This window comes from Amphiprion ocellaris, chromosome 24 (assembly GCF_022539595.1).
Source record: "Amphiprion ocellaris isolate individual 3 ecotype Okinawa chromosome 24, ASM2253959v1, whole genome shotgun sequence".
Classification (NCBI taxonomy): Eukaryota; Metazoa; Chordata; class Actinopteri; family Pomacentridae; genus Amphiprion; species Amphiprion ocellaris.
In genome coordinates this window covers 16,883,611-16,910,759 of record NC_072789.1, presented here as the reverse complement: position 1 = coordinate 16,910,759, position 27,149 = coordinate 16,883,611, and the positions used below count along the sequence as shown (strand labels likewise).

General features: G+C 38.1%; 3 protein-coding genes and 3 non-coding genes across 9 annotated transcripts; 4 read left to right on the top strand and 2 right to left on the bottom strand.

The window, feature by feature from the left end:
* Window positions 1–1,263: 1,263 nt before the first annotated feature.
* Window positions 1,264–14,440, top strand: LOC129347288 (uncharacterized). Of its 4 annotated transcripts, XR_008600760.1 has the most exons (5): window positions 1,264–2,261; window positions 3,291–5,830; window positions 5,921–6,015; window positions 11,725–13,509; window positions 14,096–14,440. XR_008600760.1 is itself a non-coding variant. In XM_055008339.1 (4 exons), exons 2-4 carry the CDS (start codon window positions 5,596–5,598, stop codon window positions 12,154–12,156), a joined length of 762 nt encoding a protein of 253 aa, XP_054864314.1. In that variant the 5' UTR covers window positions 1,264–2,261; window positions 3,291–5,595; the 3' UTR covers window positions 12,157–14,440. The 4 variants fall into 4 exon arrangements, 1 of the variants encoding a protein (XP_054864314.1); XM_055008339.1 differs by having other exon boundaries at window positions 11,725–14,440; XR_008600762.1 differs by lacking the exons at window positions 11,725–13,509; window positions 14,096–14,440 and adding an exon at window positions 8,361–8,925 and having other exon boundaries at window positions 1,266–2,261; window positions 3,291–6,015.
* LOC129348352 (U2 spliceosomal RNA) lies at window positions 4,199–4,390 on the top strand. The gene has a single exon (XR_008600889.1). It is a non-coding gene; the product is annotated as a U2 spliceosomal RNA (small nuclear RNA).
* LOC111575760 (5S ribosomal RNA) lies at window positions 9,935–10,053 on the bottom strand. The gene has a single exon (XR_002746760.1). It is a non-coding gene; the product is annotated as a 5S ribosomal RNA (ribosomal RNA).
* On the top strand, window positions 10,469–10,587 carry LOC111570018 (5S ribosomal RNA). Its single transcript, XR_002746246.1, has one exon. It is a non-coding gene; the product is annotated as a 5S ribosomal RNA (ribosomal RNA).
* Window positions 14,441–20,407: 5,967 nt separating the features above from the next.
* Window positions 20,408–24,296, top strand: LOC118470437 (golgin subfamily A member 6-like protein 25). Its single transcript, XM_055008101.1, has 2 exons — window positions 20,408–22,066; window positions 24,288–24,296. Exons 1-2 carry the CDS (start codon window positions 20,408–20,410, stop codon window positions 24,294–24,296), a joined length of 1,668 nt encoding a protein of 555 aa, XP_054864076.1.
* Window positions 22,692–27,055, bottom strand: LOC111570004 (trifunctional purine biosynthetic protein adenosine-3-like). The gene is made up of 4 exons (XM_035949209.2): window positions 26,892–27,055; window positions 25,355–25,409; window positions 24,912–25,000; window positions 22,692–24,715 (listed from the first exon to the last, which is right to left on the bottom strand). The coding sequence occupies exons 1-4, from the start codon at window positions 26,979–26,981 to the stop codon at window positions 24,476–24,478; spliced, it is 474 nt and encodes a 157-aa protein (XP_035805102.1). The 5' UTR covers window positions 26,982–27,055; the 3' UTR covers window positions 22,692–24,475.
* Window positions 27,056–27,149: the final 94 nt, after the last annotated feature.

Genomic DNA, 27,149 nt, shown 5'->3' with positions numbered 1-27,149 from the left:
AAATAAAAATGAATTAAACAAAAAATTATCAATACAATACAAATAAATAAAATAATTAGAAATTAACAACACAACAAAAATGAATAAAGTAAATAAAACCTAATACAATAAAAATTAATGAAATAATGAAAATTAGCAATACAATAAAAATGAATGAAATAATTAAAATTAACAATACAATAAAAATGATTAAAATCAATAAAAATTGACAATACAATAACAATTCATCAAATAATGAAAATTAACAATACAATAAAAATGAATGAAATAGAAAAAATAATAATACAAGAAAAAGTCATGATTAATGAAAATTAACAATACAATAAAAAAAATATTAAAATCAATAAACATTGACAATACAATAAAAATTGTTAAAACCAATAAAATTTGAAAATACCATAAAAATTCCGAAAAATAATAAAATTACCAATACAATAAAAATCATTAAATCAAGGAAAATTAACATTACAAAAAAAATTCTTAAAATCAATAAAAATATTGACAATACAATAAAAATTACTGAAATAATGAAAATTAGCAATACAATAAAAATTATTAAAATCAATAAAAAAAATAACAATACAAAAATGATTAAAATACATAAAATTTTACAATACAATAAAAATTTATCAAATAATGAAAACTAACATTACAATAAAAATGAAAAAAAAGAATAAAAATGAATGAAATAATGAAATGTTAATTTTCATTATTTCATTCATTTTTATTCTTTTTTATACAATGAAAATGAATAAAATAAATAACAATTACCAATAAAATAAAAATTGTTAAAATCAATAATTGACAATACAATAAAAAGGACTAAACTACATAAAATTACCAATACAATAAAAATTAATGAAATAATGGAAATTACCAAAACAATAAAAATGAATAAAATAAAAAAATTACCAATACAATAAAATTAAATGAAAAAATTAATAATACAATAAAAATAAATAAAAGTTATTACAATAAAAATAAATAAAATAAATAAAAATTAATGAAGTAATGAAAATTAACACTACAATAAAAATTGTTTAAATCAACACAAATTGACAATACAATAAAAATGACAAAAATAATGAAAATTATCAATACAACAAAAAAGAATAAAGTCAATAAAAATTTACAATACAATAAAAATCATTAAAATAAACAGAAATTGACAATACAATAATGAAAATTAACAGTACAATAAAAATGAATAAAATCAATAAAAATTAATGAAATAATGAAAATTAACAATACAATAAAAATTATTAAAATAAATAAAAAACAATACAATAAAAATTATTAAAATCAATAAAAATTGACATTACAATAAAAATTAAATAAATAAGTAAAAATTAAGAATACAATAGAAATTAATAAAAGAGTGTTGGAATTTATGTGACACGAACCGTCTCGAACTTGTAGAAATTATATCTCAAACCACGGCGTACTTGCTGATTCGCAAAGTATAAAGTATTAAGTAAAAATGCGAAAATTTTCATCCGTCAAAGGCTTTCAACCCCTACAATTAAAAGGAACCAAATAAATAAAAATTTGCAATACAATAAAAAGAAATAAAATATAAATTAACAGTACAATAAAATGAATAAAATAAACAGAAATTAACAATTCAATAAAAACAAATAAAATAAACAGAAATTAACAATTCATTAAAAACAAAAAAAAATAAACAGAAATTAACAATATAATAAAAATTAATAAAATAAAATTTATTATACAATAAAAATTAACTCAATAATGCTTTTCCTCAACATCTCCATGACTGAAACACATTGTGGCCAGAACGTTCCACATTTGTTAATATATCATATTAGATGAACATTTTATAAAAAATCACCAGAGGCCTCACTCACAATTGGAAAACACTCTTTAAATGTTGTTTTGAGAACGTTCCTACTTTGTAATCAAAGAACATAATCTGTGTTCCTGACTACATCTTTTGAATGTTGACGCTAAAAGAATCATATTAACTTTACAGGAACATTTCTGGAAATGAAAATATTTGTAAAACGTAGTTTAAACATTAGACTAAAACATGATTAGAACCTGCAGCTAATGTTAGCCAGAGTGGTGGGAACGTTCTCCTGTGGAGCTTCAGAACCTCACCCTCCGCTATGTTTCATGTTTCAGAATGGGAAGCGCCTTTATAGAAGTGGCAGGAAGTGGATTCAGGCTGATCCTGGTTCTGGAGAGACCGGTTCCCTCCGGAGGGCAGCGGAGGTTTGCTGGAGGAGGCGGAGGCCAAGGTAGGCTGTTGGGAGAATCCTGTTTCTGAGGTTTTAGTTTACCTCACAGTAGAACATTCTGAACTGTTTATCACAAGTTTACAAAACCTCACGTCCTCACGAATGTTAGAAGTATACATGGTACCATCATCTTCCTAAGTCTGAGCCACTCATGCAGGCTTTGGAAAATGAAGGAACTTACGTTAAGCAGACTCACTTGTATAAAGTAAAGTTTTAAAATACACGTCGACCTGTCATCGACCCAAGTCTGCACAGAGTCTGGTGACTTCAAAATGACTACATTTAGGGACTCGCATCTCTCCAAGGCTGCATTAACTCTCACAGACTTGAGGAGATCACGAAGTTTCAGTTGGACCCTCATGTATTCGCCGATGCAGAAAGAACAAGTCTTCTTCCCAAGTCTGTTCAAAGTCTTGTACACTTTGGCAGGTGATGAAATTTATGAATTCTTAAGTACTCACCAATGTTGAAGGTATACGTCGTACTGTCATCTTACCAAGTCTGCACAAATTCTGGTAGACTTTGGAAAATGCCGAACGTTACATTACATGGACTCATTTGTACTCGTAGACGCAGGAAGTGTACATCCTATCGTCCTCTCCCAAAGTCTGTACAAACTCTTAAAATCTTTGGAAGAGGACGGTACGACTTCAGTTGTCTGCATCACTGAGTACGAGGAAATCCATGTAACGTAACTTTCGGCATTTTTTAACGTGATAAAATTTCCCTTCATTTAAATTTACTTCACACTGACTCATACTTGCTTTCTCAAAAAAATACAAGATGTATTTCCATCTTCTGAAGTCTGCACAGACTCTGGTAGACTTGAGAAGTTGACGAAACATTCCAAACCTAACATACGCGCCGACGTTGAACGTATGTGTCGTACCATCATCTTCCCAAACTCTTGTGGACTTCTTGAAAGTGTGTCAGAGCAACTGTCATCATTTTCCACTTAATGCTGCTCTGATGCTGTTTTCTGTCAAACCACAAGAACTCATGTTGTTTTTTCTTCCTTCTCTCCTGCAGCCTCCATCCAGCCGTCCGTGGAAAGGGGATCTCTCTTTGAATTGCCTTTCCCGAGGTTTCTTCCCATCTTCCATGGGGAGTTTTTTCTCGTCTTCATAGAGAGCTTGGGCTGGATCAAGACCTCCTCAAAAATAAAACTTCATTATAATAAATAAAACATCATTATAGATTATTTCCAGATTACATTTAGAGTTACATCCTGGTTAATAAGTTGTTTACACAAAACCAAGTTGAGCTGCACATTTTAGAGGACATTGTACATTTATTATATAATGTATTAAAGAGCTACTTTACAGATTCAGATTAATAATTCAAAATATAAGTTCTGGTGTATTATTAGATGCTTTTTTTTCCCCTAGTGGAAATTCACAAGATGTAAAATAAATATAAATTAAAGCCAGCCTCGGCTTTACCAGCTGCAAAATTAAAGTTATCTACATGCTAATGCATTTAAAAGGTGTAATCCTGTTATATAAAATACACTTTTACAAGTTAATTAAATTAGTTAAATGCATGGTTGCAAGATTACAAGCCCAAGGTACTGATTTAGCTAAACCTTTTAAGTTGCAAACATTTATTTATGTTTATATTGTTTTGACATAATAACGTTTCACCAACTTAATATTGTGAATAATTTAAAATTGGATTTTTTGCTGGAGTTGATTTAAAACTAAATTCAAATTGAAGTAACTTCCATCTTCAGTCTGTTCAGACTTCCGTGGAGAGTGACTCCAACGAGTTTAGCCTATTTTTGTCAGGCTTTGCCGTCTGGCAGAGTCGTATCTATTGGTTGAAAGCAGAGGATCTGTGCTTGACGGGGGTTTGGGTGGTGCTCGGTGGAGCTTGTGGGCGGAGTCAGTGAGGACTTCACCAGGGGGTTGGGCCCGGGCAGCAAAAGGTCAGGGGTCATCGCTTCTCGGCCTTTTGGCTAAGATCAAATGTAGGATCTGTTCTTATCAGTTTAATATCTGATACGTCCTCCAATGTGAGGACTATATATTAAATGGATTTTTAGCACTGGGAGCTGAAAGAGGGGTTTGCTCCTTTCACTCCACGCATCGACCTGGTACTGCAGTGCTGCCAGGAACGGTGCATCCTTCTCTGGCCTTGTAGAATGGAAGTAAAACAAGCTAATAACAACGCTCTGGCAGATTGGGCAGTGACCACCAAAGCTGTCAAACAAAGCCAGCAGCACCAGCTGCTTCTGTGGCGTCGTCATGCTTACGCAACTCAGTTTGAAGAGAGAGTGGTTTTCCTCTTGGCAGTGGACGGCAAAGGTCTTCAGTCACACTATCCAAGTCAGATCTTTCTGCACGGGTTTCAGCGAGTTGGAGAAAGAACAGAAGGGTCGAACGGTGAGCTTTCAGTCACACTATGGTCTCACAATGGGTGGAAGTGCAAAAGTAGCTGCTTGGTGGCTCGTGGCCGTTCCACCATCAGCACTGAGAACACACACAGCCACACAATTCTGGAAACACAATGGTGAGACCGGTGAAAGTGAAAAATGGCTCCTCAAATGCAGCACAGTACAGGACAAGGCAGCCTGGTGTCACGTTGCGCACAACAAAGCAAGCATCATTCTTGCAAATTCCTTGTCCGTACCCTAGCAGTGGTTGTTCCTTGAGGACAGCGTTGCTCACGGCAGTTATCCTGTGTGAAAGCTACATTTGAAACGTTCTTTCTTGACTCAGTTGAGTTCAGTGAAGTGGCCAGAAAATGTGGCCAGACGTCCTGCGGACCTGTGGGTGGCCCGCTGTTGAGTATCACTGGGCTCCCACAGTGTCAGGCTGATTGGATGAAGCTTCAGTGTGTTGTATTGTATGTCTTTAAGGATGTTTTTATTTGAGTCATTTTGTGGTTTATTTTATTTTCCATCTATTTATGTTGTTTATTGTTTTATTTAGTTAATTTTGTTTCACTTATTGGCTATTTCTGTCTCATTTAACATCTCTGTATTTCATTTTGGCCTATTCATGTTTCATTCTGCTAATTTACCTCTTGATTTTTTTGTCCATTTTAATAATTTTGTGGCTCATATTTGGCCATTTCGCACCTCTTAATTACCTTTTTTGTTCTACTTTGTTACTTTTGTTGTATATTTTGTTTATTTTATATCCCATTTTGATCATTTTGTGTTTAATTTTGGCCATGTTGTTTCTCAGTTTGATCCTTTTCTATCTTTCCATGTTGTTTTTAGTTCCATTTTGGTCATTTTGCATGTGTTCATGGATTCTAATTTTCCATGTTGGACATTTTACCCACTTCAGTCATTTTATATGGTTTTATGTGATTGTTCTTGTCCCATATGGGTGATTTTGTGCCTCCCTGTGTCTCCACACTTGTGGAAACAAATCTCACAAACAAATCAAGCACTTGTCCTGTAACTTTGTCCTGTGCAGAGACCATCAGCGACCCTTTAGAGGGCTGCAGTCAGCGAGGAGAGAAGAGGAAAGCTGCTGATGCTGCTGAAGCTCCAACTAAAAAGAGGAGTCTTCAACTGGTGGAGGACAGAGTAGAGCTGTCAGAAGAGGAACAAAGAGGTCAGCAGGAAGAGATGTGGTGGAAAAATGAAGATTTGTGTCATTTATATCCCTCACAGTTGTAGTAAAACTAAATCTGTGTCTGTTCAGCCCAATTCGACAGCAAATACGAGCAGCAGCATCAGCTCAGAGAAGGAGGTTGTGGGTCCGTGTTCGCCGGCCGCCGCAAATCAGACAGTTTGCTGGTAAGATATGAAGAAGCACTTGTAATGTGGTTGTGTACAGCTTTTTACAAAACATGAGAGGTTTGGTTCCTGTTTGAAGCTGAAATGTTTCATGTCAGAAAATACTAAGCAAAAGCTAGTAATTTCCTGGAACTGGGTTTTTCTTGGTTATGAAAATAAGAATTAAGAAGAAAAAAATCAAGCTTACACGAGAGACTCTCGCTGAACTCTAGATATAGGCTCTACTAGCCTTCAATCAGAGGCTGATCTTATAGGATACAGTTCATTTACTGGTTGTTTAACGTAAGTTTTGGCTCCGTATGTTTTTAATACTGTGCATATCGGTGGAGAAATATTTTTTAGAAACAAATAATCTGATGCTATAGACAGGGGCGGATCCAGATTAATTTTAGTTGGGGGGGCACAACAGATATTTTGGGAGGGTCACTGAAAAGTTGTAAGAAAAAATTAAAGCTGCTACCGACCTCTCACTTTTACAAAATATTTTTCATGTTTTTATTTGCTCTTTAACCCAGTAGCACTGGTTGTTTATTTTATCACACTGGCTGTTTATTTTATCACACTGGTTGTTTATTTTATCGCACTGGCTGTGTATTTCGTCGCACTGGCTGTTTATTTTGTCGCACTGGCTGTTTATTTTATTGCACTGGCTGTTTATTTTATCACACTGGTTGTTTATTTTATCACACTGGCTGTTTATTTTATCGCACTGGCTGTTTATTTTATGGTACTGGTTGTATATTTTATCGCACTGGCTGTTTATTTTATGGTACTGGCAGTTTATTTCGTCGCACTGGCTGTTTATTTCGTCACACTGGTAGTTTATTTCGTCGCACTGGCCGTTTATTTCGTCACACTGGCTGTTTATTCCGTCGCACTGGCTGTTTATTTTATCACACTGGCTGTTTATTTTATCACACTGGCTGTTTATTTTATCGCACTGGCTGTTTATGTTATGGTACTGGCTGTTTATTTTATGGTACTGGTTGTATATTTTATCGCACTGGCTGTTTATTTTATCACACTGGCTGTTTATTTTATCACACTGGCTGTTTATTTTATCGCACTGGCTGTTTATGTTATGGTACTGGCTGTTTATTTTATGGTACTGGTTGTATATTTTATCGCACTGGCTGTTTATTTTATGGTACTGGCAGTTTATTTCGTCGCACTGGCTGTTTATTTCGTCACACTGGCTGTTTATTTCGTCACACTGGCTGTTTATTTCGTCACACTGGCTGTTTATTTTATCGCGCTGGTTGTTTATTTTTTTCAAACAAGTTGTATTTTTTTGAACTGGCTGTTTATTTTTTGCATACTAATTGTTTATTTCGTCGCTTTATATTTTGTTTATAAAATATTAATATTATTTGCTCTTCATGGGTTAAAGTGGGATCTGTGACGAGGCAGATCAGTTGTTTATTATTATTTATATTTCACTGAAATTCCTGTCATGTAGAAAAATAGAAACATCTTTGCATGGATTCAGCTAAACTAACTGCAGACACTTAGAGGTGTAAAGTGAAATAAATCCTGTTTTCACAGACTGACTGTTTTTATTCACTTTACTGGTGACATCAGTAGATGCTTGCAGTAAAACCACCACTGCAAATATTTCTGCATTTAAGCATGAGAAGTGAAAACTTCATCCTGAGCTCCACTCAAAGATTTCACTGTGCAGCAGCTCAGTAGTTTGTTTAAGAAAAGCACTTAGGTTCAATCTTTGAAATCCAAAACCCACCAGCTGTTGTCTTTAAAAAATGACACCATTTACCAGAGTCACAACCTGTAAAAACAGAAGGAATTGTTGGATTTTCAGCCTTCTTATGGGACTTGAACTTGTCATCTGTGATGTTCAGTTCCATCAGGAGAATTATTCAAATCTAAACTGAACATCGTGATATTTCATCTAAATCAATTTATTCTTCCTTTTTAAAAGAACCAACATAAATGAACCATATTGAACCAAATAGTTTTTATCTTTTTTCTAATTCTAATGATTTTGTGATTGTTCTGTTTCCTTTTGCTGATCTTGTGAAGGACTTTGTCACTTGGATTTTGAAAACTGCCCCATTCATAAATGAAGAGAATTATTCTTGTATTGTTCTGGGAGTTGGTGATGCTGGGATACTGAAGGAGACTGATGTGGACGTCAGGAGGCTGAGCTCTGATTCCATTAAAAGGATCAACTACAGAAGAACCCCGCAGAGTTTAGTTCCAAACAAATGATCTCCAGTCCAAGTTGAAGACATAAAGTGTGATCTGGAGGGAAGTTGTCAGTGTGAATGTGTCGGTTCCCTAGTTAACTCACCTGGTTACGTCTCCATCCTGATGCTGCTCTGCAGGACAGGAGCTTCTGGACCAGCCGGGTGGACCTTCCTTCACTGATCTTCCCAGTGGGAGTGATTCTCAGTTTGCCTTGGTTGACTGCAAACTCCCTAAAATGGACACTTGAGAGGAGATTGTGGACAAATCTATACAACAGCTTGTTTAGTTTGTCCTGTTCTTAAATCAGTAGAAAACTGTTGAGAGTGTTGCTCTAACTCCATGTGTATAAAAGCTCCTCCTACTGACCAATCAGTTCTCTTGAAAACTGTCATCAGCATTAGAAGATCCAGTGGAGCTCAGAGCACCGATAGAGGGAGAGGAAGATCGGAGTTTTTAGAGCTGCAAGCAAAGTCATTTCATTGTTCTACCTCCTTTGTATTACAATACGATTTATGATTCTAGATTGTTCCTGTGAGAAATATTTGAAGTTGTATCCACTGACCTGTAGTGTTCCATACCACATGAGAGTCAGCTTACTTATCGCTTTGAATCATAGTTTGATGTCTTGCAGCCAGAAGAATACAGCTGAGAACATGTTCATTAAACACAACATCCAGTTGGAATTAGAGTCTGATCTACTTGTGAGGCTGATAATTTGGTAGTAATATTGTTAATCCTGTTAACTTTCACACAGTCTGCAGTTTTTGCAGCTTTCCCTCCTTCAGCTGCTGCAGCTGTGTTACTGTCAGTCTGTGTTTGGAGTTTATAATCTTTGTGTTTCTCTAATATCATCGTTTGCTCTTCATTTGTAAAACAGGACACTTTGGCTCCAGTATTGTAACGGTCCTGATGATACTGGGACTAAATATGTCGTCTACATGGATCATCTGCTTTTAAAATGACGCAGCAGCAAACATCACAAGAAAAAGTCACTCAGAGAGAATCTTGAACTAATTGAATTTAAAACCAGCAGCAGCATCTGTTGAAGCCTCAGATTAAAACTTGAAGCTTTTAAAGTCTGGAATCATTATTTGATGTCAACTCCAACATGAAGGAGTGCAGAGACAACACAGAATAAACCTACTTTAGTTTGTATTTGGTTGAATAAAGCACCAGAAATGACTCAGCTGTTGTGTCTCTGTGATTCTTGTCACATTTGATGCTTTCAAACTATCTGCCAGTTGGTTCATTCACTGATTGACTGGAGCTCATTGGGAGTCCAAAGGCAACTCTGGATTGTTGGCTTTTCTGTCCTCTGTTTGGAATTCATCAGGTCTGTACCTTACTATGTTCTGCGCTGTGAGATGACAAATGTTGCTCAACAAATCAAAGTGAATTGATTGAGCTCACCTGGATTCAGTGTCCTGCATCCTGTATCTGGAGCCACTGTACAGCCACAACAGAAGCAACAACAAAGCAGCATCAGCTGCAGCTGATCCACCTCAACTTTCTCACATACAGCCTCAATCCAAAGCAGGAGGCGCCACCTGGTGGTCGGAGGAGGAACCAAGAAACAGAGAAGGTCTCCTGCAGACGTGGAGGCAGAATCAGTTCACTTGTTGGCTTTTAATAACCCAGAGAGGTTTTAGTTGCCAGCTGTCTCCAGAGAATGAGCAACAGCGTCCTGTGCAGGTTGTGAGGAGATGTAAAAAGCTTACAGCACCTGGTATTCCCAGGCGGTCTCCCATCCAAGTACTAACCAGGCCCGACCCTGCTTAGCTTCCGAGATCAGACGAGATCGGGCGTATTCAGGCTGGTATGGCCGTAAGCGAAGGACTTGGTAACTAACCACAGTTTTATAGATGCTGTGACAAGACGTGGCGGTATATATTTTATTTTTTAGTTACGTCTTTTTCTTTTCTTTTTTTTTCCCTTGTAGAGCTTCTTAAACAAACACTAAAATTGAGTGAAAATGTCCTTTGCAGGAGCCTGTCTCTGCGACACTGTTGTACATGGTGTGATGTGAGGTGATTTATCGTCGCTGACGTGTTTCTGTGTCACAAACGTTTTCATGTTGGGCTGAAGGTGATGCTACAATCAATACCTTGTTGTGTAACGGCGGCTCTTTACTGCCATGGTGGACAAAGTGTGTTGAGAGCTTCTTGTCACGTTCACATGGACATCAGGACTCAGGGGATGGTGAAGACGGACACGTAGAAAAGGCCCGTAAGCGAGTACTGCTGTCGCTTACGGCCATACCAGCCTGAATACGCCCGATCTCGTCTGATCTCGGAAGCTAAGCAGGGTCGGGCCTGGTTAGTACTTGGATGGGAGACCGCCTGGGAATACCAGGTGCTGTAAGCTTTTTACGTCTCCTCATGACAGTATTTTTATTTTTTTTATCTTTTATTATCAAAAGTACAAAATTCTGACAAAAGATTTCATTTCACATTATTTTACACATCATCCTAAAAAAGCTTCAAACAATATTTACATACCTTTCACACACACAAAAAAACAAAAACACAAACCTGACGATTTCATAAAACGGACAATTCCTTAAACAAAAAAAAAACACCTCACCCTCCCACTTAGGTGTCACACCCTCTCATCCACAGCCCGAACAGTTTATAAACATTTGACACCCGCTCAAACATTTCAAAGAAACCCCCCCACCCCTCAAAAAAAAAACAAGATTCCCTTACAAAGTAACTCATTTGACTTTTAAAATTGTCTTCTATACACAAACAAAAACCCATAAATCAAAAATAAAAAACACTGTCAAAAAAACCCATGATTCCTTTTTTAACATACTCTTTAAAACTGAAAGACAATTTTTTCCCCTCCCCATTAAGCAAAAGCTTTGCATGGTTCATAAACACCTCTTCAAAATCACTTTCATCCTGAAATATTCTGATGTGTGACTTGAGCATATTTTTAAATAAGCTCCACCTATTGATTTCTTTGTCCTCAAATAAGGCATAGTTCCTTTACCACGACAGTCACATGTCTGGCCAATCCAAGGACAATGTTTAGCAGGTTTTTGTTCACCTCCTTCTTTTTCTCTGAGACCCTGAACAGCCAGTGCCATCGCCAGTCCCCTTCTTTTTTGGCCTCCCAAGACAAAAAATCTGCCAGAAAGCCTCTGACCTGCTGGATGAACAGGGCCACGACCGGACATCCCCACAGCAGGTGCTCCAGGTCCTCCGGCATGTCCCTGCACACCGAGCAGTTCCTCCCGAATTTAGCTTTATGGACCTGGTGCAGTACGACACCTGTAAAAATCCCTCTATGTCTTATTTTAAAGTCCGTTTGCGCTGCTTGCGTGCTGCAGTGTTTTGCGAAAATGTTTTGCCAAATTGTGTGTATAGGTTTATGTGGAAATAGCTTTGCCCAGGCCGATTCTGCCGTGGGACGCTGTGTAACCTTATTTCTGAATGTTTTATACCAGTATTTTGTTGTTGTTTCTGTGATGCTCTTACTTGCGTTATTGTGTTCCAGAGAGAATGTTGGGGCGTCGTCCTGCACCAGGTCACCCACCCCACTGGCGATGGTGGCCCTCCACCCGGACGGCATCCCCCCCTCGATTGTGGAGCATCTGATCTCCACATCCCTCCTCCTGACTCTGACTGTTTTTCTTGCCTTCGCGATGCTCCAAATCTGCTCCCGGTCGATCCTCCCCATCTGATCCAGCAGGTGGCTGATGGTAATCAGGTCTGCAGCCTCGAGGGAACCACCTGGGAGGGGCCTCACCTGGTGCATAATGTCCGGGTTGTGGAAGATCGGCTGTGCCAGCACCTGAGCCTTGGTGTTGACTTGGGCCTTCACCAGTGGTCGTGCCAACCCCCACGCCTCCATGACCTCCCTGTAAAAACTGTCTCGCTGGGCATAGTGAGTATGTGGAGCTATCTGACACAGTTGAAAATTCCCTAAGCTGCTGATTTCTTTAAGCTGTTGTGTGAAAAATCTTTCCACAGCGCTTGTTGTTTTTGTCCAAATGCTTAATAATGATTTTGTTTCTAAATGCTAATTTTTTTGTGTGAATGTCTATTAAGTTTAAGCCTCCTTTCTTGTAGTCGTCTATTATTGTTCTGTGTGCTACCAGGTTACTTTTGCCTTTCCAAAGAAATGTAGTTATTAGATTATTGATTTTTGCAAGTACTGCGTTGGGGAGGTCATGGACAGCCAATGTGTGTGTTAACTTTGACAAAATGAGGGAGTTGGTCACGACCACCTTGCCCCTCAGGGTCAGCCCCCACATCTTCCACAACCCGAACTGACCTGGGAGTTTGACCAGAAGCCCCTCCCAGGATTTGTCCCTCGCTGCCGCAGCATCGCTGCCAATGTAAACCCCCAGAACCTTGACGCTCTCCTGGGCCTCTTCAAATCCCCAAATGTTTGGCGGCCGAGCCACCGAGCCACAAAACATGATTTGTGACTTTTCTGTGTTCACCCGTGCTCCCGATGCTCTACAAAAAGTGTCCAGGTGTGTGATTACACTGTCCACCTGTTCTGAGTTCTTGAGAAATAAGTTTGTGTCATCTGCAAATTGTACTATTTTAATGTGTCTTTGTGCTGGTGTTATGATCCCCGTTATGTGCCTGTCTGTGATAATCAGCTGGGCCAGTGGCTCGGCCACCAAACTGTACAAAAGCACAGAGAGAGGACAGCCCTGCCTGATTGAGTGTTGGAGTTGGATTGGTTTTGTTAAGAACCCATTGCATTTTATTTGACTGTGTGCGTTGTTGTATAATAATTGTAACCAGCCCATGTACCTGCTCCTAAACCCCAGTGTCCTCATTAACCTCCATAAAAAATTGTGTTCTACTCTGTCGAATGCTTTGTTGAAATCTACAGTGATGTAAATCCCCCCCTCCTGTTGTAACTGCTGCACCCCGTGTTTAACTGTTAGTATTGTGTCTGAAATTTCTCTTCCTGGTATGCTGTATGACTGTGTGTCTCCTACTATGTGATGTATGACGTTTTTCAACCTGTTTGCTAATATTTTTGCTAGTATTTTGTAGTCTGTATTGAGTAGACTGATTGGTCTGTAGTTCTTCAGGCAGGATCTGTCCCCCCTCTGTTTGTACACCAGACTTACCAATCCTAGCGTCAAGGTTCTGGGGGTTGACCTCTGCTCCTCCATACTTTGGTAGAGGGAGAGGAGGACTGGGGCCAGCAGGTCTCTGAAAGAGATGTAGAAGTCAGCAGTAATACCGTCTGAGCCAGGGCTTTTGTTCCTCCCAAGTCCACCGATGGCTGCCTCCACCTCTCCTAAAACCAGGGGTGAGTCACACCATTCAGCCTCCTCAGGAGGAAGTCGGCTGTTCAGGGTCCCCAGCGCTCTCTCAAGAGCCTCTCCTTCCACACCTTCACTGGAAAAAACTCCTGATAAAAGTGCTCCACCTCATCCAATATTTCCTGTTTTGTCAAGTTTCTTTCCTTCCTCAGTTATTAATTCTTTAATGAAGCACTTTTCCAGTTTTCTTTTTTCTAATCCCAAAAACAGGCTGTGCACCTCTCTCCCTCCACTGCATGCTTTGCCTGACTCCTTGTTATTGCACCTTTGCATTTTTTTATTTCTATTACTTCCAGTTGTTTTTTAAAGCACAAATACTTTGTTAAATCATGTGTTTGACCTTCTCCTTTTTTCCAGCTCTATTTTTATTTGCTGCCTTATTTTAAATTCCTCCTTGTTTTCCTCCCATCTTTTTTGCTTGCTGTAGTTTATGCACATCTTCTTTATCCTTTCTTTTACTCCTTCCCATCACCATAATTTGTCCTCTGTAAAGTCAATTTCCTCCACTATGTTTGCTAAGAAACTCCTTGCTCTTCTTATAAACTTTTCATCCTCCAATAAACTGTTTTTCAGACACCAGGAGCCACCATTCCTGGTCATCCCTGTGTGATCTAGGTCAACCTCCATAGAAGAATGATCTCACCACATGTTTTCTTTGTATTCCACTCTGCTCACTCTTTGGACTATTTCTGGAGAAACTAAGCAGAAGTCAATCCTAGTTTGTTTTAAGATCCCTTCCACCACTTGTTGTCTTGAAAATTGTTTATTATTTGGGTTTAGGCTCCTCCTTTTATCTATTAAGTTATTTTGTTCCATTAAGTTAATTAGCTCAGTCCTACTACTGTCTTTTTTATATTTATTTTCATTTGTCCTGTCCAGCTTTGACAGACACATATTAAAATCTCCTATTATGAAGCAGTTTGTTGTGTTTACACACCATTTGTTCAGCTCTCTAACAAATGTTTTTCTTTCTCCTCCTATGTTGGGGCAATGCACATGAATTACTCTGTATGTTTCATTATTATAATTAAATTCTGTTATCATTAACCTGCCATCCTGATCCTTACCAATAACTTTCACAGTTTCCATTAATTCCTCTGGTAGCAGCACTGCTACTCCCCATGATGCCGGTGCACCGTTAGAGACAAAACATCCTCCCCTCCACTCCTTTTGGATTCATCAACAGTTTTATCATCCCACCTGGTTTCCTGCAGACAGATCACCTTATTTTTGCCTCCAGCAAAAACACCTGATCTTTTTGTCTCTGTTCAGAGTCCACATGCATTCAGAGACATGAACCTCAGCATGGAGAAAAGACAGAGAATGAGGGTGAGCTGTCACTTCATTTTCCAGTTCCTTTTTTGCTCTTTGTTCTTTTGCTTTTTTTTCTGCTGTCCACGTTCAATGAGTCTTTTCCTTAACTGTGTAACTTCTAACAGATCCATGTCTGAGTGGGAGGATGGTAAACTTGTGGCAGAGTTACCACCTGCTTCACTCTGTGCAGGAGGATCTGGGACTGGGTCTCAGAGACGCTGTTTCTAGACGTGTCTCCCTGCATCTCCATCTCACTCGGGGTGAACCTCAGCTCCTCAGAGGCCAGTTTTCCCACCACCTCTCCTGGATTCAGGCTCTCCAGCTGAGCGTTCCCGGTATGTGAGGTACCAGGAACCCCCGAGTCTCCGGAACCCGACCCACCGATGAGTGCAGCACACAGCTGAGACCTCTCCATGCTGTCCAGTCCTCCCTCCTCCTGCTCTCACACACATTTCCACATCCTCCAACCCAGACATAGAACCGTCATCATTTTCACTCCTGTTACAAGGAGATGCATCGTAGTACTAGTACACATTCAGAGTACCTCATGTGTTGTTGAACTCATCTGGAACCAGGAATGAGGAACTGCAGGAGCTGATTTTCTGATAATGTGACCTTAGTTGGTACATGAGGGCTACAGATTTGACCTTTTTATCAATCAGTTCACAGTTAAACCAACGAGATTCAATGTGAAAACACAATAAGAAAGAAAAGATAGAATGTAAACTAACAGCAGCTCATCAGATTGTCCCAATAACCGACTGCCTGCTTTATTGAACATTTACTGGAGCTTTATTTGTTCACCTGAGTTTAACCATCAAACCTAAAAATAGATTTATCTTTGACTCTGAGAGGCCAAAACACCTGAACACAATCAACTCCAACCTCATTTAAAAGCTGAAAACTACATAGTTTTCCTTCTGCTGCCTTCCTTGATTTTGATTAGTTATTTTGTTCATTTAATTTATTGAGTTTTTGTAAAACTTACTTCACATGGACAAAGAAAAGGTCTTCTGGAGGAAAGTTCTGTGGTCAGACAGAACAAAAACTGAAGATGAGGCCTTTAACCCCAAGAACACCAAACCTACCACCAAGCATGGAGGTGGCAGCATCATGCTCTGGGGCTTTCTGGAAGAGCTTCTGGACTGGTTTCAGACTGGATGTTGGACTGGTTTATGTTTGGTTTCAGTCTTGGTTCTCCTCGTTTTGGATGTGATTTAAAGTAAAAAGAAAAAGTGTTAAATTCAGAATGCAGCCATTGTGGGATGTGGTGTTGTAGTGACTCAGTGTGACCACTGGAGGGCAGAAATTTCTGTGATTACGACGAACAATCTCAGTTTTTATCAGTTTAATAACGTCTGTGGTCACATGTACGGTTTCATAATCAAACTGGATGGTAGCATTTAAGTGCTGCAGTAGCTGTGCAATAATGTCAGTGTTACTGTATGGAGAGAGTTGTAGTGACTCAGTTTGACCAGTGGAGGGCAGTAAATCATCAGGTGGAAACAGAACAGAAATGACTGCTGCAGAAAGGAGCTGAAGAGCAGCTTCCCGTTGACCAGATGAACTCTGACAGAGCTGAGTGCTGACAATAAATGACTTCAGTTGGTGACAAATTCCAAGCAGTCATTGAGCACAGAAGCAGCAGGTTGTGGAAACAGTCAGACATGAGCTTCAGGTGGTTGTTGGGCTCAGTTCAGTTCTATGAGGGGGGAGGACTCTGTGGAGAAAAGGTCAGAGATCTGAGGAGTTTCATGATTGTATAGAGCAGCAGATGAACGTCTGTTCTTAGTGGTTGTTCCAATGGAAACACCTTTGAGAGAAGAATGTGTGTGCAGAGCTGGAGGCTGCACTGAGAGGACCTCCTGCTTCCTGTAGAACTCTGGTGTTTGTTCTCCTGCTGAGCTGATGCCAAATGAAGTAGCAGCATTTATCTCCATGATGGAAGACGGCCACGACATGAGGACTCCTGTTATTAGTTCTATTAGTAACGTTATCAAACCTTTTATTGTTTAACGTTAGAAACATTTCTGATGTTGTTAACCTGCTAAACTGACAAACTGTGTTTGAACATTAAGCAGTGAAAACAAACACTTTTATAGTGACAGCTGCTGGAAAACCAACTTGTTTGCTGATTAGTTGAATTGAGTCAGATTTGATCAGTGCAGCTCCAGATGATGATAATTATCTCCAGCCAGCAGATTAATTAATATGAATGAATTCTTCATCAAATGATAGAAGCATGAAATGATCTCTGTGTCGCTACGTTCAGCAGCAGCAACCTTCGGTGTGAATGTTTCATAATTTTACAGCTTTAATGACGCTAACTACAAATCAAACTCAAATCAACAAACTCCATATGAAGGCAGCTGATTGAATTGTTTCATGTTGCTGCAGTGAGTCGTTTGAAACTCTTTTATTTTTAGCTCCACCTTGTTGTTCAGGTTCAGGTTAGCATTGTGAGCATCATTAGAATCATTAGACCCGGCCCAATATTATACCTGAAGAGTGCACCTGTATCTGATCTGAGAGTTTCAGATTTCACCTTTCAGCTGGTGCTTAATCCAGACGATAAATCCCACTGTAGTGTACTGGTTTTTATGTTGTATTTGATTTACTCTGCAGTTAGAATTCAAAAAAACGGCTGTCAATAAAACATCCTTTGAAAAATACATTGAAATTAAAGGATCTCATACAGATAGAACAGCTACCAGCTATTTTCTTCCTCTGCATTGCAACAAATCAAGCAGCACTAACCATATCGTGCTGTACTTTGTCACTTTTCCAGTATATGAACAAAACCCCAGTTAGATTTATGCAGTATAGAATGGAGACTCGCATTTTTTACATAGCTATTGTGCTATTTCACCATGCAGATCTGTTTTTGGTTGTAAGATTTGACCTTTCATCACCGAAAAGATGAAAACTGTCTGCAGCAGAAAATCCCAGACAAGTGGAACATTGTTTCTAGGTCTGATAAACACCAAAAAAGACCTGATAATCATGAAGGGATTCTGTTGTATGGCTGCCAAAGATTTAGAGGTGGATACAAAAATCTCAGCACATGCAATCAAGTTGTTATTCTTTTTGCAGTTTTAACACTTGCCCAATGGATTTCTTGCAATAAGGTAATGATTTTTTTGTATTACAATTTTATGCTTAAATATGCCAAGCAGGCATTAAATATCTGAAAAGGTACTAATTTGCACTGATTTCTAGAAGAGTTTGTAGACATAATAATGTCAAAGGTTCTCCCAGAGGGAATGTTGGATGTCTCTTGAAATCCAAAAATATTGTCAGCAGCCCAAAAATAAATCCAGTTTGGTATTCAGGAATAAAATGTTCTATAAGTCGGGCTAGAATTGATGCATAAAGTCGCTCAGAAAACCCTCAGAATGTAGATAAGAATGAAACTTGAAATTTTAGTCTGTTTAGATTCTATTGAAAATTTTTGGCGAAAGAGGTGAATTTCCACAGATTCTCACTGTAAATTGTTGGATTCATAAATACACAAATAAAGATATCATCATGAGGTTTCTCCAGTAAAACCAATGTTTTTGTATTTCATTTTCTTTCTGTATTTTCGACGGATGCAAAATAGCCCAAAATCTCAATATTGTCCAATGCATGAATAAATCTTAGCCTGTCTTGTCTTTCTTTCTGGTTCTTTTAACTGATAAAGTGTCACTTTTCATATCACACAATCATCTCACTAAGTCTTATCAAAGTTTGCTTCTGTGTTGTTGCTTAAACTCCAATAAATAGATAAAACCAGTATTTTACCGTCTTTCCTTGGTGTTTTTCTTCCTCTCCTGCCCTTTAGAGGGCGCTGTAGCCTACTTTAAACTTGAAACACTTCACATCTGTACCTTCAAACTGTCTGAAGTCTGAGTAAAGTGAAATGCAAAAACACATTGCATGTAAATGTCAACAAAGATGGATTCTGTGCTCCTGTGTTTTCCTCTTTATGAAATCATTTTTACAATTTAAACTCTGTTCCTGGTCTGTGCTGATAAATTAACTGATTTGTAGGAGGATTCTCTCAGTGGGGAAAAAATTAGATTTTACATAAATTTTAACAGAAAAAAGTCACATTGAGGCATCTGAGCAATATCTAGCACAAAAATTTCCTTTGGAATGAAAAACGGTTTATCTTATCTGATAAGTTGCAACAAAAGACTTGAAAAAAATATGTTTTGACTTTAAATCATTAAACTATAAAATTTTCACGGTCAACTTCTGCCAACTGACTTGTCCTACTTAAATTACAAAAAATGTAAACATTTATAGAAGTACGTTTTATTTTGAAAAGCCAGCATATTTCAAAAGCCTTTGATCAGTTTCTTTTAGTATCTGAGCTTTTACTTTGAAAACGTAGCTTCACAGAAGCATTGTTTGTCCTTCGCATTGGAACTGAGAAAAAGTTCAATCTAGAGCTACTCACTAACCTCTGCTACTGGGTGTGGACTCTTATTTTGAAAGTGAACCCAAAAGTACAGGTTTGCCCATTATGTCTGTGAAAAAGAGACAGAAGTTCTGTTTTGTAAGCTCCTTTAAACATCAGGTAGATTTAGTTTTGACAGTCAACTAACTTTTTTCAGCAACTAATCTTAGCCTCGTTAGGACTTTGGATAACAGTTTGAGCTGTTTTCATGTTTTAATTCACCAATAGTTGGAATTTGTTGATTCGCATATTCAATATTGTAGATTATAATTCAATGACATGATGAGAAATAACAATGAAAATTTTCAGCTTTTGTCATTAACAGTTCCTCAGATATTGTCGTTCAGCCTCAAATTTCAATTTGTGAAAAAAAAATGTGCTAAAAGTGGGCCAAAAGGCATTTTTTAAAAAAGAAATGTCTCGAAAAGTATTTGATATGTGGAGCAAAAATTCCACAGATACTTTTAACATTGATGGTTAATGATAAGAAAAAATTTCAAGCAAATCAGAGACGGTGGAGCAGAAAAACCATGATGATTTGAAATGGTTTTAGTAGTTTATGGAAAGCAGGAATTTATGGCAAAGCTGTTGTATTGGATTGAATTAGATCACACAGGAGAGTAATTCTTAATGTGTGTGCATGAAAAGGTATAAAGTCTTTAATGTTGTTTTTTTTCCATAATTCTTTTGTATTTAATGTCCGTTGTTCATGAACATAAATAAATGGATGCTTATAAATGAAATGATTTCAATGTCTTCTTCAGTCTCAGCTGCTAAAGAAAAATTCTGCTTTATTTCAGTTTGGTGTCTATTTTTGAATTGAGGATTCTGGAACTCTCAGCTTTCTGACGTCACACATCATGTATGATGTCACAGTTACCGTGTGATATCAGCAGAGTATTTAAACACCAGACCCAACAGTCAATTGTCAGAACCAACCATTGCGAGCAAACCAGCGACAGCTAAGAAACCACAGCGAGGAATCCAGCAAACCAACAAAACCACCAAACTTCTTCCAGAACTTTAGTGTTCTTCAAGAAGCCACAACCTTTACAACCACCTACAACTACTGCAGGTTGTTACACTTTCTGTATTTTCAACACCTCTGTTGAACTTTTCCCAGTACCATGGCTAACAGGTACAATCCCAACCGCCGAGGAGGGATGGTCGGCACCACTTACCGTGGGCCCAAACAGCACCACGACAACCCTGCTAGGCCCCAAAGCTCCCGTGGCGCCTCTCAGGAAGAAACCAACTACCTGAAAGAGCACAACCACAACATGAGCATTCGCATCAAGGAGCTCATGGCTGAGAACCAGCAGTACTCCTACAAGGTGCTGAGCTCCAAAGCCAGGATCGGCCACCTGGAGGAGCTTCTGCTGGAGAAAGAGAAGGAGCTAAAGGACCAACGCCAGCAGAACCAGGAGAGAATCTCTGTCCTGGAAATGAAGCTCAGAGAGAGCGAGGAGGCCAAAGAACCCATGGAGAACATCATCGAGTCCGAACAACAACAGGACTTTGAGGTCTCCATTGACAATATGAAAACATCATCCATGAATTGGGGAGACTACATGGACGACGTGGATGAGATGAACGAGCAGCTGGAACTTAAAGACAAAGAGATCCTGAGACTCAAAGAGGAGAACCAGAGTCTATCTGATGCTCTCAAAGCTGCCCACAACCTGCAGAGAGATGAAGATAAATCTCTGGAAGACAATAAAGAGCTGCAACATCAGAGAAAGGCCCTCGACAAGGAAAGAGAAGAGGCGCAGAGAGACAAGAAACTGCTGCAAGAGGAGAAGATCTTTCTGAAGAAGCAGCAACAAGAAGTCCTGACAAATCAGAAAGAGATTGAACGGAAGGGCAAAGAACTGCAAGAAGAGAAGTTCTTTCTGGAGAAACAGCAAGAAGAACTCCAGACAAATCAGAAAGACCTCCAGTTTAAGAGCAAAGAATTGGAAGAAGAGAAGAACTTTCTGAAAAAGCACAAAACAGAAGTCCTGATAATCCAGAAAGCACTTGAGGAGAAGGACAAAGGACTGCAAGAAGGAAAGATGCTTCTAGAGATGCAGAAAAAAGAGATCCAGAAAAATAAGAGAGAGCTCGAGCAGCAGAGGAAAGATCTGCAAATGGAGAAGATCTCACTTCTCAATTTGAAAAAAGATTTGCAGAGAAACATGAAACAGCTGGAGCAGAAGAACTACCAGCTGCAAGACGAGGAGGAGGAGCTCCAGCAGGACAGAAAAGAGCTGTGGAACGAAAAACAAGCATCAGAGGTGATGAAGAAAGAGCTGCAAGCTAAGAAGAAAGAACTTGAAGAGACTCAGAAAGTTCTAGAAGCTCACAATGCAGACGTGAACAAAGAGAAGACAGAAGTGGAGCAGCAGAGGAAGATTCTGGACGAGAAACAGAAAGAACTGGATGAGGTGAAGGAGAAAATGAAGGAGGCTTATGTGAAGATGAAAGAGGAGAAGAAAAATTTTAAAAAAGACATGAAGAAACTAGAGATGGAGAACAAGAGCGAGATCCTGGAAGAAGAAAAACTAGAAATCCAGGGAAAGATTGTCAAACTGGAGAAAGAAAAGACAAAGCTAGAAGAAGAGAATACAGGACTCCAGGACAAGAAAAAAGAACTGGAGCAGGAAAAGACAGAAATGGAGGTGAAGCATGAGAATCTGCATAACGAGAACCAAGAACTGAAGCAGCAGAAAACAGAAACAGACGACAGAAACAAAGAGCTGCAAGAAGCCAAGATGAAGCTGCAGCAAGAGATTCAAGACCTGGAGGCGAAGCAGCAAGAAAAGGAGCAAAACAAGAGGAAGAAGAAGAAGAAGGTGGGCTGCTGGAGCTGGATGTTCAGGAAGTCCTGATGTGGACGAGGCTGATGAGCTTCCTCTGACTCACCCCTTCCTCACCCTCCACTCCCCCTTTTTCTCCCTCCTTCAACTCTCATCCTCCTTCTGCCTCCACCTTCCCCATCCTTCCTCCATCTCATCTTCACCTCTCCATCCTCCATCTCATCTTCACCTCTCCATCCTCCATCTCATCTTCACCTCTCCATTCTCCCTCTATCATCCAAAAAAACCTTCCTCACCTCCTCAACCTCACCCCATCTTCTTCCTACTTCACCCCATCACCCTTTTCCTCTATCTACTCCCTCTATTAAACCCAAAATCCCAGCAAAAAATCCCTAAAAAAATAAAAAACCCTCAAAAATATTTCTTTCTGTTCCTGCATATTCTCCATGTTATTTATTACCTCAGTTCAATTACCAGTGTTGCTTTTTACTCTTCTATCTTAGCTGTAATTTAATTCACTTATTTTATTTCAGTAATGTGAATGAAAGCTTATTTGCAGATACACTAATGTCTACAATAAAAGAATGTCAGTTCCCAGCAATAATCTCAAAAAAGAAACACATGAATCCACCATGTTTTCCTCAGAAAACTCTGACCTCATGTATTATATGTGATTTTATCTACTGTATATGATTACCAGCAGCTACTGCTAAGAAAAGTCTCCATTTTCTTATATTTGGTGCCAGTTTTGTTCATCACTTGTAGTTTACTAAATCTACAGGAGCATTCTTTCTAGTAAAAATATAGATTTTAAGTGGAATTTAAGTTTCAGTTGAACAAGGTCTTCACTTCTACTCTGCATTTCTGCAACATTTTTGTACTGATGTTTTAGAAATATTTACAATAAAGAATCAAAATCGATAAAGCAGAACCAGAGATATATTTGTTTTCCTACACATCTTTCTTCTCTGTCAAAACCCAACGCCTACATTACCCACAATGCAACAGTTTGCACAATTTGATGTAAATGTGTAATATTTCAATTTTGGGTGAAATATTATAATTACATGTACAATATTTAACTTTCATGTACAGCGTGGTATTATAATGTGCAGTAATTCATTATCTTATGTAATATTTTACTACATTATAATTTTTTTTACTTAGCACTACTTCTTTAAAAATACAGACTTTATGACGTTATGACAGTTATTCAAAATGATGGTATAATTTTATTGTTCTTTTTTACAGTCAAAATCAAAACAAAATATATTTCAGCAATCTGAAATGAAATTGAGGGATCCAGCAGTCAGCATGTCACTTTTTATTTTCTAAGATTTTATTAGATTTTTACTATTATCTTTAATTAAACAGAACAGGAAAATTTTGCAAAATAACTTTAAAAATATTTTTCCAGTTTTTATTCATTCATATAGGTAATCTTTCTGTAAAAAGACAACAAATATCTGCAAAATAGCAATATTTTTGATGATTTAAATATAGCACAAAGTGCAATATGGTAAAATATTGCAAGAAATAAATTATGTTATAATATACATATATATATTCACACTCTAAGTGTCATTTAATACTTTTCCAGAGATTTCATGAGATATTATCTGTAATTAATAGAACAGAACTGAACAGAATATCCTTTATTAGTCCCACAAGGGGACATTAGCAATACATGGGAAAAATTGCAAAAAAAAAAACACACTAAATTTCATATACATAATTCTTTCAAAAAAGGCAAATACCTAGAAATTATTTACTAATTATTTGAATTTAGTGGTTAGATTTTTAGATGTGGAAATTATTTAGTTTCGATCAGGTTTTTTTTTTTTTTTTTTTTTTTTACAGTTAAGACCTGAATAGGCATTAATTTATCTTTTTTCTTAAAGAAATATCTTTACACGAAATGTTTAACACCTTGCTAACATTTTATAATTAGCACTAAACACAAATAAGGCTGATGGGAATGTCATGTTTGCAAAACTCTGCCGTCTGTTGGACCAGGAAGTGGAAAAAATTAATTACTATTGAGTAGTTTAACTATGTTGACAGTAAATTGTGTAAATGTGTCATCATAAAATAGTGGAGTTAGTTTACAGAACATACATATATTGTATTTCTTTGTACATCCTGCAACTGGACAGTAAAAACTGATGAGACAACTGTGCTTAGGTTTATCCCTTGTGTTGAACATCAGGGGGCGTAGTCCACTTATTATACAGATTTATGGACACGTGGAAACAAGGTGGGTTTTAGTTGCCAGCATGGAACTACCCACCTGCCCTTGTTGCTACAAAATTAAACCGCAAAAGGCTCCAGCTGGTGGCACAGACAGATACTACAGCTACATATACATTTAAGTGTTTATTATCTAGGAAAAAGGTGTTAGCAAATACTAAACATGACATGACTCAGGTAATGGTTACCCAGCAGAGCACATCCAGCCTTCTCACAGGCCTTTGCGATGCCGCTGACCACTGAGGCGGCTACATCGATGTCCAGCCTGATGCAGGTAAAGTCACGGAGGAAGAAGAGCGGCTCGACAGCCTGAGCGAGAACATCGTTCACACACATGGCCACCAGGTCCTGACCAAGACCGTCAAGCTGCCTGCAGGCCTGGACCATCTGATGAAGAAAGAAATCATTTTTGAAGCAAAACTCTTGCAGTTGGGACACTTTCTGGCCCCAAATTTTTAAACAGTGACAACAAATTACTGATTGAAAAAAATCACAATGTTTAACAGAGGGAGGATTACTGTTCATCACCTGACATATCCTCTTAATTACCTAAATGTTTAGATTCAATGAACTGAAATTACACCTTCAGCTTGGTCCCAACTCCATCTGTCCCAAATCCTGCAGCCTTCAGGTCAAACAGCCCAGCAAAGCCCCCGAGCTCTGCACTACACCCTGATGAAAACTAAAAAACTCTTCACTCTTGCTTTCACTTAATGCTTCATTTACTCTTTCTAATTTAACTTTGTTTACATTGCAGCTGCTGAATTTATCTAAACAAAACAGACATAAAATCACAGCATTGACGACCGCGGTTACTGAAAACGCTGCAATTTGTTTCCTAATGAGAAAAAAGCTTCAGTCAGCAGCTTGAACAACAAAACACTGTCTGCTGGATTCAGGAAAATAGGATTAAAGGTTCCTCCAGGTGCTGTTCATGTCTGACACACAAGCATCTAATCAGGATTTAGGTTTACAAGACATTATTTCATGCTCAGGCTTTAGTTTTTGACATGAGAATACAGTTACCGGGGCGGGATGCTGCCTTCACCAGAGGTTTGATCATGTCCACGTTTGTCTGCAGCTAATAGGAAAGATGCTTCAAATCAGCAGGAAATCCGTAGTTGTGGATTTGTGTGTTAAATTAATAGAATTATTTTCTTGGAAAGTAGGACACATGCAGGACCAAAGAGAAGTTTATTGCTCTAATTTCATTGCTCTACATCAGAGCTACTCAACTTCACATTGCTCACAGAAAAATATCTCTGTTTGCGTGAGTCACAGTCTAAAAATGAATAATTTAATACGACTGAATTATATAAAAGACATTTAAATAATTAAGGTAATATTCTATAACAAAATATTTTAAGTAGCATGTAGCAATTATCATTTTGCACTACTGTGCTTATATATATATATATATATATATATATATATATATTTTTTTATATATGTAAATATCTGGATATACTTTTTTAATCTTTATTTTTATCCCTACTATCATTTTTTTCTTCTTTCTATAGTTATCTTATTATTCTCTTTCCTTATTCCTTGGGTGACACCAATGGCTGAATCCAAATTCCCTTTATGTTGTGTACATATCTGGCCAATAAAGCTGACTCTGATTGTAAACGCAGCTGTTTTGGTGATCTATCTTTTTTTTTTTTGAGCCATGAGGTATAACGAAATGAAATTAAATAACTTATGTGTCATTCCAGAATTGGAGGACATTACATGTACAAAATATTAAAACATGCAGTTGTTGTGTGAAGTTACTTGTCCTGAGACCAAATCTAAAAACAATAGGAGAAAATAATGTTTTAAAATAGTTTTTAAAATACCAAATAAGTCTGGAGTTCCCCCTAAAATGATATTTTTCTCGTCCCACCCCTGATAACTACATTGAATCTCAAATAAAACAGTCAAAATGAAATTTAAACCTTTAAATCTCCCTTTTTTGGTATTATTTTTTTCATTGATGTCTCTTGCAATTGTGGGAACATTTTTTTAAATGAACATCACATATTTTAAATAAGTATTATGCATGGAACGTGTGTCCCACAACAACCCTGTTAGCAGAACCTTTCTTAGCTGGTAGAAGAAGAAAACAGTGAATCACATGATACGCTGGAATTTAAATTCTTCTTACTGTTTTCCATCAGTAGGTTTGTCCTCTTGGTCAGCAGTAACAGCTAGCTAAATATCTACCTAGCTTCTGCTCCTGAGAAAAAGCTAACATTAGCATGGATTAGCAACCCTGTTACTGTGATTAGAGTGGGGTTAGCAAACAACAAATAAAACATGGAATAAAATGGCACCATTGATGTGTAAGCTGAGTCAATCAAGCTTTTGATAGTTTATTACATACTTTTTGATGAATATGTAGCAGAAAATAGAAAAAGAGAAGGTTTATTTCTCAAAAATGTTGAAGCCCAAATGTCCTCCCATTCTGGAATGATCCATAGCTGTGCATTATTCACAGAAATTGTTCATGGTAACGCTGGAGATTAGCACGTTCTGAAATGGACTGTTTCTGGCAAAGAAGGCACACTGGCTTGTTATTTACCTCCACAAACGCAAATTCTTCCTCCCACGACTGCTGAAACGTCCTGAGTTCATCACATACAACTAGCGTTTCACTTTGACCGGCAGCCATGAACTCTACGGCGATTAGACTTCTTTTGAGTTTTAATAGCGGTTAGCAAACAACCTCTTGGTGCATTACCGCCACCAACTGGTACAGTCCCACAATTGCAACGCTGACCTGCCTGTTGTCCGTTGGTCAAACATAGTGTGCTGCTGAGTCCTGAAGACACATGAAGAA

What these genes read in the sequence shown, in the direction of transcription:
- LOC129347288 (XM_055008339.1), top strand. Translation starts at nt 5,596, where the DNA reads ATGGGTGATTTTGTGCCTCCCTGTGTCTCCACACTTGTGGAAACAAAT. An exon ending in GTCAGAAGAGGAACAAAGAG is followed by an intron (nt 5,831 to 5,920) that starts GTCAGCAGGAAG and finishes GTGTCTGTTCAG; the next exon opens with CCCAATTCGACAGCAAATAC. An exon ending in GCAAATCAGACAGTTTGCTG is followed by an intron (nt 6,016 to 11,724) that starts GTAAGATATGAA and finishes ATTGTGTTCCAG; the next exon opens with AGAGAATGTTGGGGCGTCGT.
- LOC118470437 (XM_055008101.1), top strand. Translation starts at nt 20,408, where the DNA reads ATGGCTAACAGGTACAATCCCAACCGCCGAGGAGGGATGGTCGGCACC.
- LOC111570004 (XM_035949209.2), bottom strand. Translation starts at nt 26,981, where the DNA reads ATGGCTGCCGGTCAAAGTGAAACGCTAGTTGTATGTGATGAACTCAGG. An exon ending in AAGAATTTGCGTTTGTGGAG is followed by an intron (nt 25,410 to 26,891) that starts GTAAATAACAAG and finishes CTTTCCTATTAG; the next exon opens with CTGCAGACAAACGTGGACAT. An exon ending in GAAGGCAGCATCCCGCCCCG is followed by an intron (nt 25,001 to 25,354) that starts GTAACTGTATTC and finishes AGTTTTCATCAG; the next exon opens with GGTGTAGTGCAGAGCTCGGG.